Raw genomic sequence first — 13,658 nt, forward strand, 5'->3', positions numbered from 1 at the left:
GAACTCTAGCATTTTGCCCTTGATGCTTGTTTGTTTTCCTGCATGCCAATGGATATGCAAGCAAATTGCTGATCCTTTCTGTGCAGAGCTTTTAGCCAGCTGAAAATTAATCCTCAGAATAACAAGAAGGCCTATATATCATCTGCTGTGAGAATCTACCAGCAATTTCCCCCTCCCTCCCTCTTTTTTTAAAGGAGATATCTTCAGTCATTTGTCACGGTTAAATAATCTCCAAAATGATTCTTGGCTTGGGATGGAAAAAATAAATTTGAAAGTGTGAGTTGAAGGAAATATCTTTGGTGATGATCTGAATATAGGTAAGGGAAGGAGGGCAAATGATTTTTCTGTCAGAGAGCTATCCAATGTTGTGCCCTCAAACGTATCGGGACTGCATCTCCTCAGGAGCGCGCCGGGCTAGAGGGGGCTGTGACAGATATTGCAGGATAGCTTGGCTGCCCATTTGAGCAGAATTGCACCACAATTCCACCTTTCTCTCTCTCAGGGTAATAGTCTCTCTACCTGGCATAATAATCACAGTAACCAGGCCAGTGGAGAGGGCTGCTTAAAGAGTTAGTACTGGCAGCCAAATCAAATGGCAGTGTTTTTCTGGAGCTGTACCATTTTAGTTGCCAGGGGTGCCGTATTTGAAGATTCCTTCCCAAATTCTGAATCCTTTCTGCCTGTACAAAACCATGGCGTATTCAGAGAAAACCTAATGGTGGTGACCTCATCTCCCTTTGCTCTGCTGGTATATTTTCATTTATAAGGCTCATTTTCTCTTGTGATTTTTCGACAAGGATTCTGATGCAGCATACTCACCCTCCCACCTGTAGTGGTATAACTAACTCGATGGTATACATAAAGGTAAATGCTGAACTTCTCCCTGTAGTTTTCCTGGCAAAAATACAGAAGATTAACAAGGATCTTTCCTCAGTTTATCAACCTTGGATGTTTCTTCAGTTTATAGCCTTGGGATTCCATCTTTGTCACTCCTTCAAGTTAACCAAGTAGGACAATGCTTGCTTAGCTTTTCCTGATCATTTCAAAGTCAACCAGGTACTACTTTTCTACCTGGCTATTGATTGTGGTAACCAACCTAGCTCTTTTTCGGGATCTCCAGGGAATCTTCCTTTCTGGAAAGGTAAAATAGTATTTGTGTGTGTGTGTGGGGGGGGGTCATTCTCTCCCTAGCATGGCATATGACTCATGGCTGGTTTAACAGAAACTTTCCTAGGAATCTGGGAGGTGAGTCATTTGCTTAAGCCATCTGGCTACATTACATAAACCTATTCCTTTTTATGGATGCCTTTGACAAGATAATTTTTTCCCTGCCTTTTGTTAGGGTCAGAAGCTACAATACGGTTGTAAGACTTGTGTTGCACAATTAATTAATTAATGAAGAATACGCATGAAGAAAGTTGACATATGGAGTAAACGCACCTAGGATTGCATGATTGGTATATGATGCTGGATTATCTGAACTTCAAGTTGCATTTAGCCCCATAATTCTTTAGGGAAACCACTAACAGATGCTATTAATAACTTATAGTAGCAAATGGCAGATACATTTTACTCCTTCCTTTTACTCCTCTAAGTCTTTTAGATAATTATGCATTATATTGTCTCTCAGTTTACCCTTCTGCAGGCTAAATATATATACAGTTTTTAAAATCATTCTTGATAGAACTTTGTTTCCAACCTTTCAAAACATTGATAGTCTTTCCTCTGAACTTATTATGGTGGTCGGTTGAAGAGTCTGGATTTGACAATTATTTGATTTTTATCCTGCCTTTATTATTGTTTATAAATAACTCATGGCAGCAAATGTACAGAATACTTCCTCCTTCTATTTTCCCTACAACAAACTATTGTAGATGAGGTGGGTTGGGTTGAGCGAGAGTGACTTGCCCAAAGTCACCCAGCCTGCTTTCATCCCAAGGCAGGACTGGAACTCATAGTCTCCCGGTTCCTAGGCCAGCATCGTAACCACTAGATCAGGGGTTCCCAACCGGGGGTGCTCACACCCCCTGGGGGTGCGAGATGATATTCCAGGGGGTGCGAAAAACTTGGGTTTTCAAAATGATAGTGTATATGCATAATTCGTTCCCGTTATTTTGAACTTTTGTAAGGGGTGCGAGAATATATCAGAAGCGTTCTAGGGGTACGGGGTATAGAAAAGGTTGGGAGCCGCTGCACTAGACCAAACTGGCTCTCTTATTCCAGTTTGTCAGTGTGCTTTTTAAGTTGCAATATTCCAAGTGGGACTTGGCCAAGGCAGAATAATAATATGTGATCAGCGTACTGTGTCAAGTCTACTTCCTGTGATCTGGATTCTATGTTCCTGTTAATACAGTTAATAGATCCCCAAAATAGCATCTGCCTTTTCGCAGCTGCATCACACCACTGTCTTATGTTCAACTTGTGATTTATTAGAACACTCAAATCTTTTTCACCTGTACCTCTGCAAAGCCAGGTCTCCCCCATTTAATATTTGTTTCCTTCACGTTTTTCTCCCCAGATGCAAAGTTTCATACATCTCCCTGATAAATAACATTTCCTTTTCAGCCCATTGTTCAAGCCTGTCTAGATCTTTCTAAATCTTGTCTTTCTCTTCTGAAGTGCTAGCCACTCCTCCTACGTTTGAATCATCTGCAGATTCGATAATCATCTCCTTAATCACTTCATTCAGGTCATTAATTTGTCTGAAATGGTATAGGGCAGGGGTGTCAAACTCAATTTCATTGAGGGCCGCATCAGCATTGAGATTGCCCTGGGGAGGATGGGGGGGCGTGGCCAGGGTGGGCGCGGCCTACTGGATGGGCATGGCTGGAGTGCGTATGGCCTACTGGGTGGGCATGGCCAACTCTACATCATTCGTATCAAGGGTGCCTATGGGGGCCTGGGCAGGAGTGGGACAGATCTGAGGGTCTCTGGCAGAAGGAGATGGGACCGGGGCAAATGCCAAGGCAAGAAACAGCTGGGGAAGTGTCATCCTTTGTGAGGAATGAAGAAATGCACCATCGCCTGGAAGTGGCCAGCACATAGCCCTCGCCTACTTCACATATCCGACGGTGTGCTCTGGGGGAGGGGATGCCACGAGCAGTGTGAGAGTCAATATTACCTGTGCAATGCTGCCCAGCCCCCAGCCTGCCCGGTTTTGGCAGGCAGCGGGGTGCTGTCCTCACTGTAATGAGAGGCTGAGCCGGGTGGCACGAATCTGAAGAGAAGCGCAACGTTGCCCAGCCCCTAGCCTGCCCAAAGTAGGCAGGGCCATGTGCTGGCCACTTCCAGGTGATGGTGCATTTCTTCATTCCTCACAAAGGGTGATACCTCCCCAGCGTGCGCCCAGGGGGCAGTTCCGACGCGGCACGGGCCGGTCCCTCGCTATTTCCAGACGGCCTTATGGAGCTAAGACTGAATGTATTTCAGCATAGATGACCACCGCGAAACTGTACATTAGCTCCTGGCCAGCCGGGGCCAAGGCAGCGGGGCCGTTCCCTCACTGTTTCCAGGATGGCTTCACAGGCCACATGAAACCACTTTGCGGGCCGAATCCGGGCCCCGGGCCTTGTGTTTGACATGTTTGGTATAGGGTTTCCTGCCTGTGCAGGGGGTTAGACTAGAAGACCTCCAAAGTCCCTTCCTATTCTGTTAATAAAAATGACAAATAGCACTGGGCATTGCACTTAATATCTCTCTCTCTCTATCTGTTTAGCTGCACCTGCCTCTCAGAAATTATAAGATTGCTTTCTAATGTTATATGATTAGTTTTCTCCATTCTTTCTAATAGTTTACAATCACATCCATATAATAGTTTTATCAACAATCTAAACTTATATTCTACTATATTGTTTTGCTTAGTTCAAAGTACATTATATCCATGGGATTCCTCAAGCCATGATGGCATCAGGTCCTGGGGAATGCACAGTTAGTTAGCTAGTTAGTTAATTAATTAATTAATATAGCTACTCAACTCATTCTCAGTGACTCCAAGTACAAGAGATAAAACCCCAGTATAAAAACCAATAGCAGATCAGCAACAACAATTAGACTGGCCACTTGATGGGCTTCCTATTATTCTGAGCAGAACCGTATCTTCAGCACCTTGCAAAAAAGTGTCAAATTGGGGGCCAATCCTATCTCTACAAGGATGATGTTCAATAGGGAGGGAGTCAAAAAAGAAAAGGTTCTTTTAATTGGTTATTCAATATAATATTAAGGAGCTTAAACCTGAGATTGTGGACTTCTAAACTAAAATATATAACCTGTCTCTACACTTGGCTCCAGTAGTTGAAGACTGGAAGGTGACTAACATAACTTCAATTTTTAAGAAGGGCTCTCTGAGAAATCCAGGAAGTTATAACTTTGTCAGCTTAACTTCTCTTCCAGGGAAGATAGTGGAAATTGCTATTAAAGATAAAATTACCAAATATTTGGAGACACAGGCTTGTTTGTTTGGGACAAATCTGTGCTAACTCTTTGTTATTTGTTCTTATTTATGTATTTATTAAATTTATGTCACTCACCTCACTCTGAAAGATTCATCACCAAGCATTCACAAGTATGTTGGAGACCTTGCCTTGCCTGAACGTCAGGACTGTAACTTTTCAGGCTGTTCCCCATTTTTTTAAGAATAGGGACAACATTGGCTTCCCTCTGCTTTTCTGAAACCTTGCTTTGCATTGGATATGTTGGCTGCCTTGAGTTGTTTGTAAAAATAATAGATAGGATACAAATAAATAAGTAAGTAAGTACTAAGTTCTCAAATACTGCTGTTAAAAATTCTGTGATTCCCTTTGCTGGTTCTTTCACTTCCTTTTGATGTACTAGTCTGTACAGTTTTTGATAATTGCCTTATATCATTTTTTATTGCGTATCACTTTACAAGTCTATTGCTAAGCACATTGGTTTGTGCTTAAACTGTAAGCCGCCCTGAGTCTTCGGAGAAGGGTGGGATATAAATGGGATTTTTTAAAAAAAGTCTCTCTTTCTTTGCAGCCTTTTAGAAAGCTACATCTTCGGTACTTCACAAGATTTCCCATCCTTTCTAGACATGTCTCTCCTTCAGGATTTCTAGTTGACCTATCTTCTGCTGGAGTTCACTAAGATCTATTTTTTAAATTCTAATGTACAAGTTTGATTCTTCTCTTGATTCGAAGATAACATGCTCATGCTTCCTCAAGATTCCAATCACTTTCACTTCTTCAACCAATTCCTCCTTGTTGTTAAAAATTAGGTCAGATAGCAGATTACTTTCTTTGGTTATTCCATTTTCTGCCAAATGAAATTGTTAGCAAAAGTAGACAGGAATTTGTTGGGTCTCTTTGTTGTTTGATTTCCAGTCTATGTCCAGAGCCATTGAATCATCTATTCACATGCCCCTTTTAACGCATATGATCTGATGCAGAAAAAAGCCTTACCTATACTTTCTGTTGATCTTGCGATCAATAATAAGCTCTCAAGATGCAATCATTTTTGTTTCTCTTTTCTTTCACCCAAACACGTTCAATAGGGTTGTTCTTTGAGTCATGCTTTTTTAACATCCCTTTCTCCTGAATTGTTCCTGTTGTATGAATTGTGTAACCTTCCAGGGTTATATTCTGATCATGTGGGTCAACCCAGCAAATTTTTGTTATTTTCCCCATCTATCATGATGTTTAAAAACAATAGTCTTATCTTGTTAGCAGGAGCCTTCTTTTTTATCCACTTGGTGTAATAACGGAACACAATGAGAGACAGTTTGATGTAGTGGTTAAGGTACTGGCCTAGAAACCATGAATTTTAGTCCTTCCTGCCTTCCACTCACTCACTCTCAACCCAATCCATTTCACAGGGTCACTGTGAGGAAAATAGAAGAAGGAAAGGGTATTATGCATGTTTGCCACCTTGAATTACTTATAAAGGTAATAAACGTGGAATAAAAAAAATCAGATCAATCAATAAAGTCTATAGTATAATCACTTGGCTGACATATTTTCCCTAGCTCTTCTGCCAGAATGTCTCTGTTGTTCTTACAACTTGCAGTGGACACTCTTGTGGTTTCTGCTTGGGCTGAAAACTGCATCACATGTAGGTTGGACAGGAGATCTTTGATGATATATGAGTGAGGTTTCAGCAAGAACCAAAGTAATAGTCCCGTTCTTTTGCTTTCTGGATCTGTCTTGTAACAAATATGTCTTGGGTACAAATAGAGGAGCCTTGGTGGCGCAGTGGGCTAATGCCTCCTTAAGTAACACCAGCTGCCTGCAATTAGTGCAGGTTCGCATCCCACCAGGCTCAAGGTTGACTCAGCCTTCCATCCTTCCGAGGTAGGTAAAATGAGGACCCAGATTGTTGGGGGCAATAAGCTGACTTTGTAATAATGCCGCTTGGGGGGGCGAAAACCCTAATAAGCAGGCATATACATAGAATGAAGGCTACTGCTAAGGTTGTAAGCCGCCCTGAGTCTTCGGAGAAGGGCGGGATATAAATGCGATTAAAATAAAATAAAAAATAAAAAAATATAACTCTGCTGATCTGTTTTTCACACTTCATTGAGTTGGTGGTGTAAGGCTTGATTTAAATTCCTTGGTTAAGCGTGTCTGACAAACGTGAGCAAATGCAGCAGCGTTATAAGACTAGGCCACAGACAATCCATTTTACGGCACGTTCTTGTGAGGAATCTAGAAGTATGTACATGTGTAAGTATATATAGTAGAAATCAGGCTTCAGTATAAAGTTCATAAAGTGTTATGTGTACTCTTTCTCCTTTCTTTTTGTTAAAGAAATTACAATTTCACCCTTATTATTTTTATAAATAACTCAAGCAATGAACATACCTAATACTCCTTCCTCCTCCTATTTTCCCCAGAAGAACAACCCTGTGAGCTGGATTGGGCTGAGAGAAAGGAAATCCTTGTTGATGTCCGAGCTTGGTTGTTTTCTTGCAGAGGTTTCATTACCCACACTAGTTAACATCATCAGTGCTAGTCACAACCAAGCTCAGAGACCACCAAGGACCCCTCATTTCAACCCTCCAAATATTCTCGCCAGTCATGTGATTCAATTGGTCTTGGGATTCAACCAGTCACAAGACCACCCGACCACCCAGGACGTATATAAATGAACCAGATGCTTCACCCAAAACCCTGCTGAAGATATTACGTACTTCGGTGATGAAACATCTAGGAGCCAAGCAACAAGCTCGGAGGACAAACCTCTGCCTACAAATATTCTCCTTTATTAGATTCCATTTCTGCCATGCATTCATGTTCTTGGAAAGTAACTTAGCCGTAGTGCTATACTTGGAGAGGCAGTTATGTGGGATGCTGTATCTATTTACAAACTCATTTAGAGGCACTAAAACCCAGCCATCACTTTAACAAAAAATCAGTAGGAATTACTGCAGAGGAATCAGTATTCCACCCAAAACCACAATAGTTTTCAATCTTACAAAGGCATGTTCCTAAGTAAAATCCCACAATGCAATTTCCTCCAAGTAAACATATGGACCAGCCTTTCCCCAAACTGATTGGAGATAATGGAATAATAATTTATCACATCTGGAAGCCCTGCGTTGCTGAAGAATAGTTTAACGAAGAGAAGAGTGAGGGGTGTCATGATAGCAGTGTTCCAATATCTCAGGGGCTGCCACAAAGAAGAGGGAGTCAAGCTATTCTCCAAAGGACCTGAAAGCAGGACAAGAAGCAATGGATGGAAACTAGTCAAGGAGAGAAGCAACCTAGAACTAAGGAGAAACCTCCTGACAGTTAGAACAATTAACCAGTGGAACAACCTGCCTCCAGAGGTGGTGAATACTCCAACACTGGAGGTTTTTAAGAATAGACTGGACAGCCATTTGCCTGAAATGGTATAGGGTTTCCTGCCTGAGCAGGGGGTTGAACTAGATGACCTCCAAGATCCCTTCCAACTTCTTCTTCTTCTTCTTCTTCTTCTTCTTCTTCTTCTTCTTCTTCTTCTTCTTCTTCTTCTTCTTCTTCTTCTTCTTATTATTATTATTATTATTATTATTATTATTATTATTATTATGCAGAGGAGGTTCCAATAGGCTTATAAGAAAGTTATAAGAAAACCAAGGACAGGGAAAATGTCTCTAACCATAAGAAAACAGAACATTTGAAGAGGTTTTCCTCAGTGTATCCATAAATTACACATTCCCAGAATATGTGAAGAATAATAATTTGCTAACGGGTGGATGAAATGTGAAAAACCTTTCGATAATGTTTACCTAAATTATGCAGCTCTCAGTCTGTCTTGTGGCTTATCTTGTATTTTCTTGTTAGACACAGTTATACCATAATACATTGGATGAAGCACCATAAGGTCAGACATAAGTTGTCCTCCTCCCCTGCATATTTTGCCCATATTGCTCTTGCTTATTTGATAATGACAAATAGTTCCTTTTCCAAATTTAGTTAGCTTGGATTTTGGGATACTGCACATTATGCCAATATAGCAATCTTTAAAGGATAAAATAATTTGGCACCAAAATCTTTTGTTAGTTGCTGCTTCGTGACAAATTTTTGAACAAAATTAATTTTTATCTATAATTTAAAAAATGAAACTAAGCTGCTAGTGCATCCTTATAAAGAGCTATAAAATTCAATAGTAGAACAAAACGGTTCCATTTAACAATTCTTTAAGAATTCATTGATTTCCCCCCCCCCACCCCTTTCAACTTGCCTTCCTTGGTGTATTCTTTACCAAATTACGTTCTTGTGAATGAAGAGGAGAACCAGCTGTGTGATAGACAAAAATGAAATTGCACTGTAGCTTTGACAAATTTTAAACAATAGAACGGTCAGATGTAAAGGGCTTCTGTTCCTTTAATAGTTAAGAAAAAGGGACCTGCAGATAGTGTAGTTTCATGACAAGCTACACTTGGTGGGTATCATGCTCTGCCTCTCTCTTTCTCTCTCAGAACTCTAAAGGGCCTCTGGAATCCTACTCTTTTTTATTTAAACTTTGCCACATTGATAAAAAAAGAAGAAAAATATTGGTTTGGCAAAACAATGAAGACACACTAAAACTGGAAGGGATATTAATAATATTAGAAAAGAATTTTAGAAGATTATAGCTGTTCGAATGAGGGGAAAGTCTGCTAGATAGCCAAAATGTGGGCTTCTCTCCCATCCGATTTTCATGGGTCTATTCATCATAGGATGCCTGAAATATGAATTGTTTTTTTTAAAAAAATAGTTCAGGAATACACACCAGATGCTATCAATTGTAGTAGCTCTCACATGATAGGAAAGTAGCCTCTTCCACATTGGTGCAGTCCACATGTGGGTTACTATTTGGAAAGTTTTGGTAAGATTAAAAGAATATGTATGAAAGACCCATTCTTCTACAAGGATAAGGCACCAACCATTGAACAATTTCAAAATTGCCTCATGTTATAATAACTAAAATAGTCAGCTTTTTGGACCTCTAATTAGCTCTGCACCACTCTGTGTCACTGGGATAGATGTTAACCCAGGGGTTGGTAACTTTGGACCCTTTATGACCTGTGGACTTCAACTCCCAGAATTCTTGAGCCAGTCATGCTGGCTCAGGAATTCTGGAGTTGAAGTCCACAGGTTGTAAAGGGGCCATAGTTGCCCATCCCACTGTTAGCCAGTAATATTAATCCTTGCCCAAGATATTCAAAACAATTAAAACAAACCCTGACTAATTCTAGGATCTACATTAATTACCGCTGAACAGATAGAATCAAATGTTTAGTTATAGTGAACCATGTCCTGAGAACCTATTTCTAGATGTGTGTTAAAAGACCATGTTTTTGTTGGTATGAAAATCATACAATACAAAGAGGCTTCTGAGCACATATAAAATATCAGATCCTGTATAAGAGTTGATTATAGGGAGACCAAGGCCAGGCTTAGATTATTTTTTTCTGTTTGGATCTGCCATCTGCATTTTAAACAACTGAACTTTGAAGATTGTATGCCCTTTTAAATAATTTTTACTTGTTTCTGTTGCTAACAATATTGATAGAAACATGGAAAGGGATTGGATTTGATAGTGTTAACAGCTGGAAGCTCAACTGGAGAGTCTTTTAAAAGTTGGAAACAAAACTACCAGGTTATATTTTGTTAAGCTGTATCTTGGATAATTATGTTAACAACTGAGAGGCAGAAGTAAGTCTTGTCTGCAATTGTTAATAATGTGATATAAACAATTCTAAAATAGAAGATTTGAGGACTGTAATTTTCAGGGATCTCAATTCAGACTGTACATCTCATAGTACAATCTGAAGAACGGCTGCAGAACTTGGGTTTGGCTAGTCTAAAGAAAAGAAGAAATAGGGGAGACATGATAGCAGTATTTCAGTATCTGAGGGGCTGCCACAAGGCAGAGGGGGTCAGGTTGTTCACCAAAGCACCAGAGGGAAGGACAAGAAACAATGGTTGGAAACTGATTAGAGAGAGAAGCAACCTGGAATTAAAGAGAAACTTCCTGATAGTGAGGACAATCAACCAGTGGAACAGCTTGCCCCCAGAAATCATGGGTGCTCCATCACTGGAAATTTTCAAGAAGAGACTGGACAGTCACCTGTCTGGTACAGGTTCTTCTGCTTGAGCAGGGGGCTGGACTAGAAGACCTCCAAGGTCCTATTCTATTCTATTCTATTCTATTCTATTCTATTCTATTCTATTCTATTCTATTCTATTCTATTCTATTCTATTCTATTCTATTCTATTCTATTCTATTCTATTCTATTCTATTCTATTCTTTCAGTAACATCACTAAGGGATCTAGTCTAGTCTACTAGTCCTACTTTGACTGTCCTCCAGGATGACAGATCTGCCATAACATCTCCAATTGGAAGTCTATACTATAGAAATATGTCAGAATAGGATTTTATACAAGATTTTATACATGTTTATGAGAACATAAGCTGCAGGCATATCCTTTGAATACTGAAATCTGGTTGTTGTGCATTGTCATCCCTTATTTAAAAATGTTAACCTGAGGAGGGTTAGATCAAGCAAGGATAGGAAATACATACTAGTCTAGAATGTCCCAGTCCAAAATACCAGTCAATAATATTTTGGGACATCTTTTCTCTCTCTCTTACGATCTGATGCAGAAACAGTGAATTTTTATTATGGGTATTTAAATTGTGCCTGCAGTTTGCTTGACTTCTACATTTGTAAATTCCAATAAAAACAAAACAAAGCACCTCTGAAGGTTTCTTAAACAAAACCAATTTTAATTAAACGCACTCCTAGAATTTCTAACTGCATGAATGGGCAGGATTGGAAGTGGATTAGAGATGAATTAGAACTATTATTATCAAATTTATTTGCTGCCCGTCTTGCAGTTTGAAATAACTCTGACCAGTTATAAGATATATAATTCTGTACAAATCCTAGGGATATAATTTAAAGAAATCCAATTACAATTAGTGAGACAGAAGCCATCCTTGGAAGATGTACTGATTATTAGTATAAAAAGACAGCATATACAAACTTTATTGCAATGAGTTTCACTTATAGTTGCTGTAGTTGCCCAAGGTATCCTATGTTAGTTAAAGTTTGGACCTGCATTCCAGGTAGCTGTCTCTTGCATAGACCTCTAGCATTTATTGTGTGGATGAAAATGTTGTGGCATTTTGAATGAAATCAGTATAACTAATGCAGGTGGCTTGTAAATAAGGCTTCATTAGATACCTTATTGCAGGGGTGTCAAACTGTCGGCCCACGGGCCGGTTGCATCATACGGAGGCTGCGCCCACCCTAGCTCCAGCAATGCAAAAAAAAGTTGCAATACGTCGTGCTGTGCCAAGTGATGCGGCGAGTTTGACACCTTTATTGCATGTATTCACTGTATCTTCTATGTTTCTGGCTCTGATGATAGTGGTGAGGAAAGATTACCATCTAGATGGCAGAAAGTTGGTCAACTTCCCACTTTTTGTAGGATACAAGGATAGGGGAAGTTGGACTAAAAGAAAGAACAGGGCACCAAGTGAGGTTTTGAGAATTGGTTATGTCCTATCAAATTAGTGTTGATTCTTAGTGACCACAGAGAGAAATTTTCTTCAGGTGGATCTGTCTCCAGCTTGGTCCACAGGACTTCTAGTAGTGCACTCATTGTTGCTATAATTGAATTCAACCAGTTTGGCTCATCTTCCCTATCCTTTCACCATTATTATAGATTTCAGAAAGCCACTGAAAGCCACTGAATAATTTGTCCAAAGTATAATAATTTGAGCCTGGTCATGTGTACTTCAAGTGAAAACTCTGGGTTGATTTGTTCAGTAATTCTTTTGTTTGTCTTCTTGGCTACCAGTTTTATTTTTAAGATTCTTCTTCAACACCAACATTCAAAAGTGTAAACACTTGAATGCCTTCAATTGGGATGAAGATGATCTGCAAGGGGTGCCGCTTTGCATGCCGCTTGATCTTGCTCCTTCCAGGTCTCTAGATTAGAAGGAGCGGGATGGTGTGGAAGCCGAATTGTTGTAGAGAGCGTGCGCAGGCACGCTGGAGGTCTTCTAACATTGCTTCCGGGCATCGCTTCCTGAAAGCTGTAGGCTCTGAGACTAAAAGGGTCGGACTAGCGTCTGTAGCAGCAGGCAAGGTGTGCCTCCCAAGGCTGCTCCAATAGCTGCCAGGCAAGAGGCGGGGACGGGAGGCAAGAGGCGGGGAGGTCGCTGCCTCCACCGCCTGCGCTCACACCCAGTCAGCCAGCAAGTAAGGGCCCTGCTGGGGCTGCACAGCCCCGCTCTGGGTGTGTGGCTGCTTCCGCCTCTAGGGGAAGGTGAGCTTCTTTGCGAGTCTCCCGCCTTTATGTCCGTGGCGACTCTCTCTGTCTGACTCGCCCATGAGTCTCCTCGGGAGCTACCGGAAAAAGACCAACAATGATGGCTATGAATCTTTGCAGCTGGTGGACAGCAACGGTGACTTCTGCAGCGGCCGGGAGCGAACCGGCGGCGGCGGCAACCTCGGCAAGCAAGGGGTGATCCCGGCGGTGGTAGCAGCAGCCAGGAGCCCGGCGCGACAGCATCAGCATCAGCCGCTCGACTGCAGCACCATGGACAGCTCAGGTAGCAGGTTGACTGCCTCTGCGCGGGGAAGAGAGAGAGAGAGAGAGTCTGTCTGTGTGTGTTGTGTGTGTTGTGTATGTGTGTGGAGATGTACTTAGGGCCCAACCTTCCGGGCGAGGGCTGTGTGGGTGGAGGGGTGGCGGGGTTGGAGCGGACCTGGCCAGGCCAGCCTGCCTGCCCTCTCTTAAGGCGAGGGCCTGCTACTACAAATTTACAGAGCTTTTAAGAGCAGTTAATAAGGAAGCCTCTCCTTTCTGTCACGCTGTTCCGTGAAGTGCGGAGGGAAAAAGGACGGGCGGGGCGCAAAGGAACCCGCGCAGACCAGCGTATTGTTCTCGGGGCTGCTGCGGGTGTGCTTGTGAATAAGTGGGTGGGAGAGAGGGAAGGAGAGGCAGAGAAGACTGCTTCGGGCTATTTTGCTAAGTGTGCCTTGGTGTGAGACCAAACTCTTAGTAATGACCTCCTCAGGGAAACCCTGGGAAAGGAGCAAAGGTATATTTTCAAAAGTACTTGGTATTTGGCAAGAAATCCTCTGCTTAAAAGGGGTTTTGTGTGATTGATATTTATTGAAAGAAAGAAAGAAAGAAAGAAAGAAAGTGAATGTCTG

The 13,658-nt window shown here is 41.4% G+C and overlaps 1 protein-coding gene across 2 annotated transcripts in view; it reads left to right on the forward strand.

Annotated features, from left to right (window-relative positions):
• Window positions 1–12,828: 12,828 nt before the first annotated feature.
• Window positions 12,829–13,658, forward strand: part of DNAJC6 (DnaJ heat shock protein family (Hsp40) member C6) — a gene marked incomplete at its 5' end in the record, with an annotated part of 44,998 nt that continues 44,168 nt past the window's right edge. For both annotated transcript variants that reach the window (XM_081324943.1, XM_081324944.1), the window contains one exon: window positions 12,829–13,051. In XM_081324943.1, coding sequence (XP_081181069.1) covers window positions 12,829–13,051 — 223 coding nt within the window. The remainder of the gene's footprint in view (window positions 13,052–13,658) is intronic.

Source organism: Vipera berus (assembly GCF_964194415.1).
Source record: "Vipera berus genome assembly, chromosome: 3".
NCBI lineage: Eukaryota > Metazoa > Chordata > Lepidosauria > Squamata > Viperidae > Vipera > Vipera berus.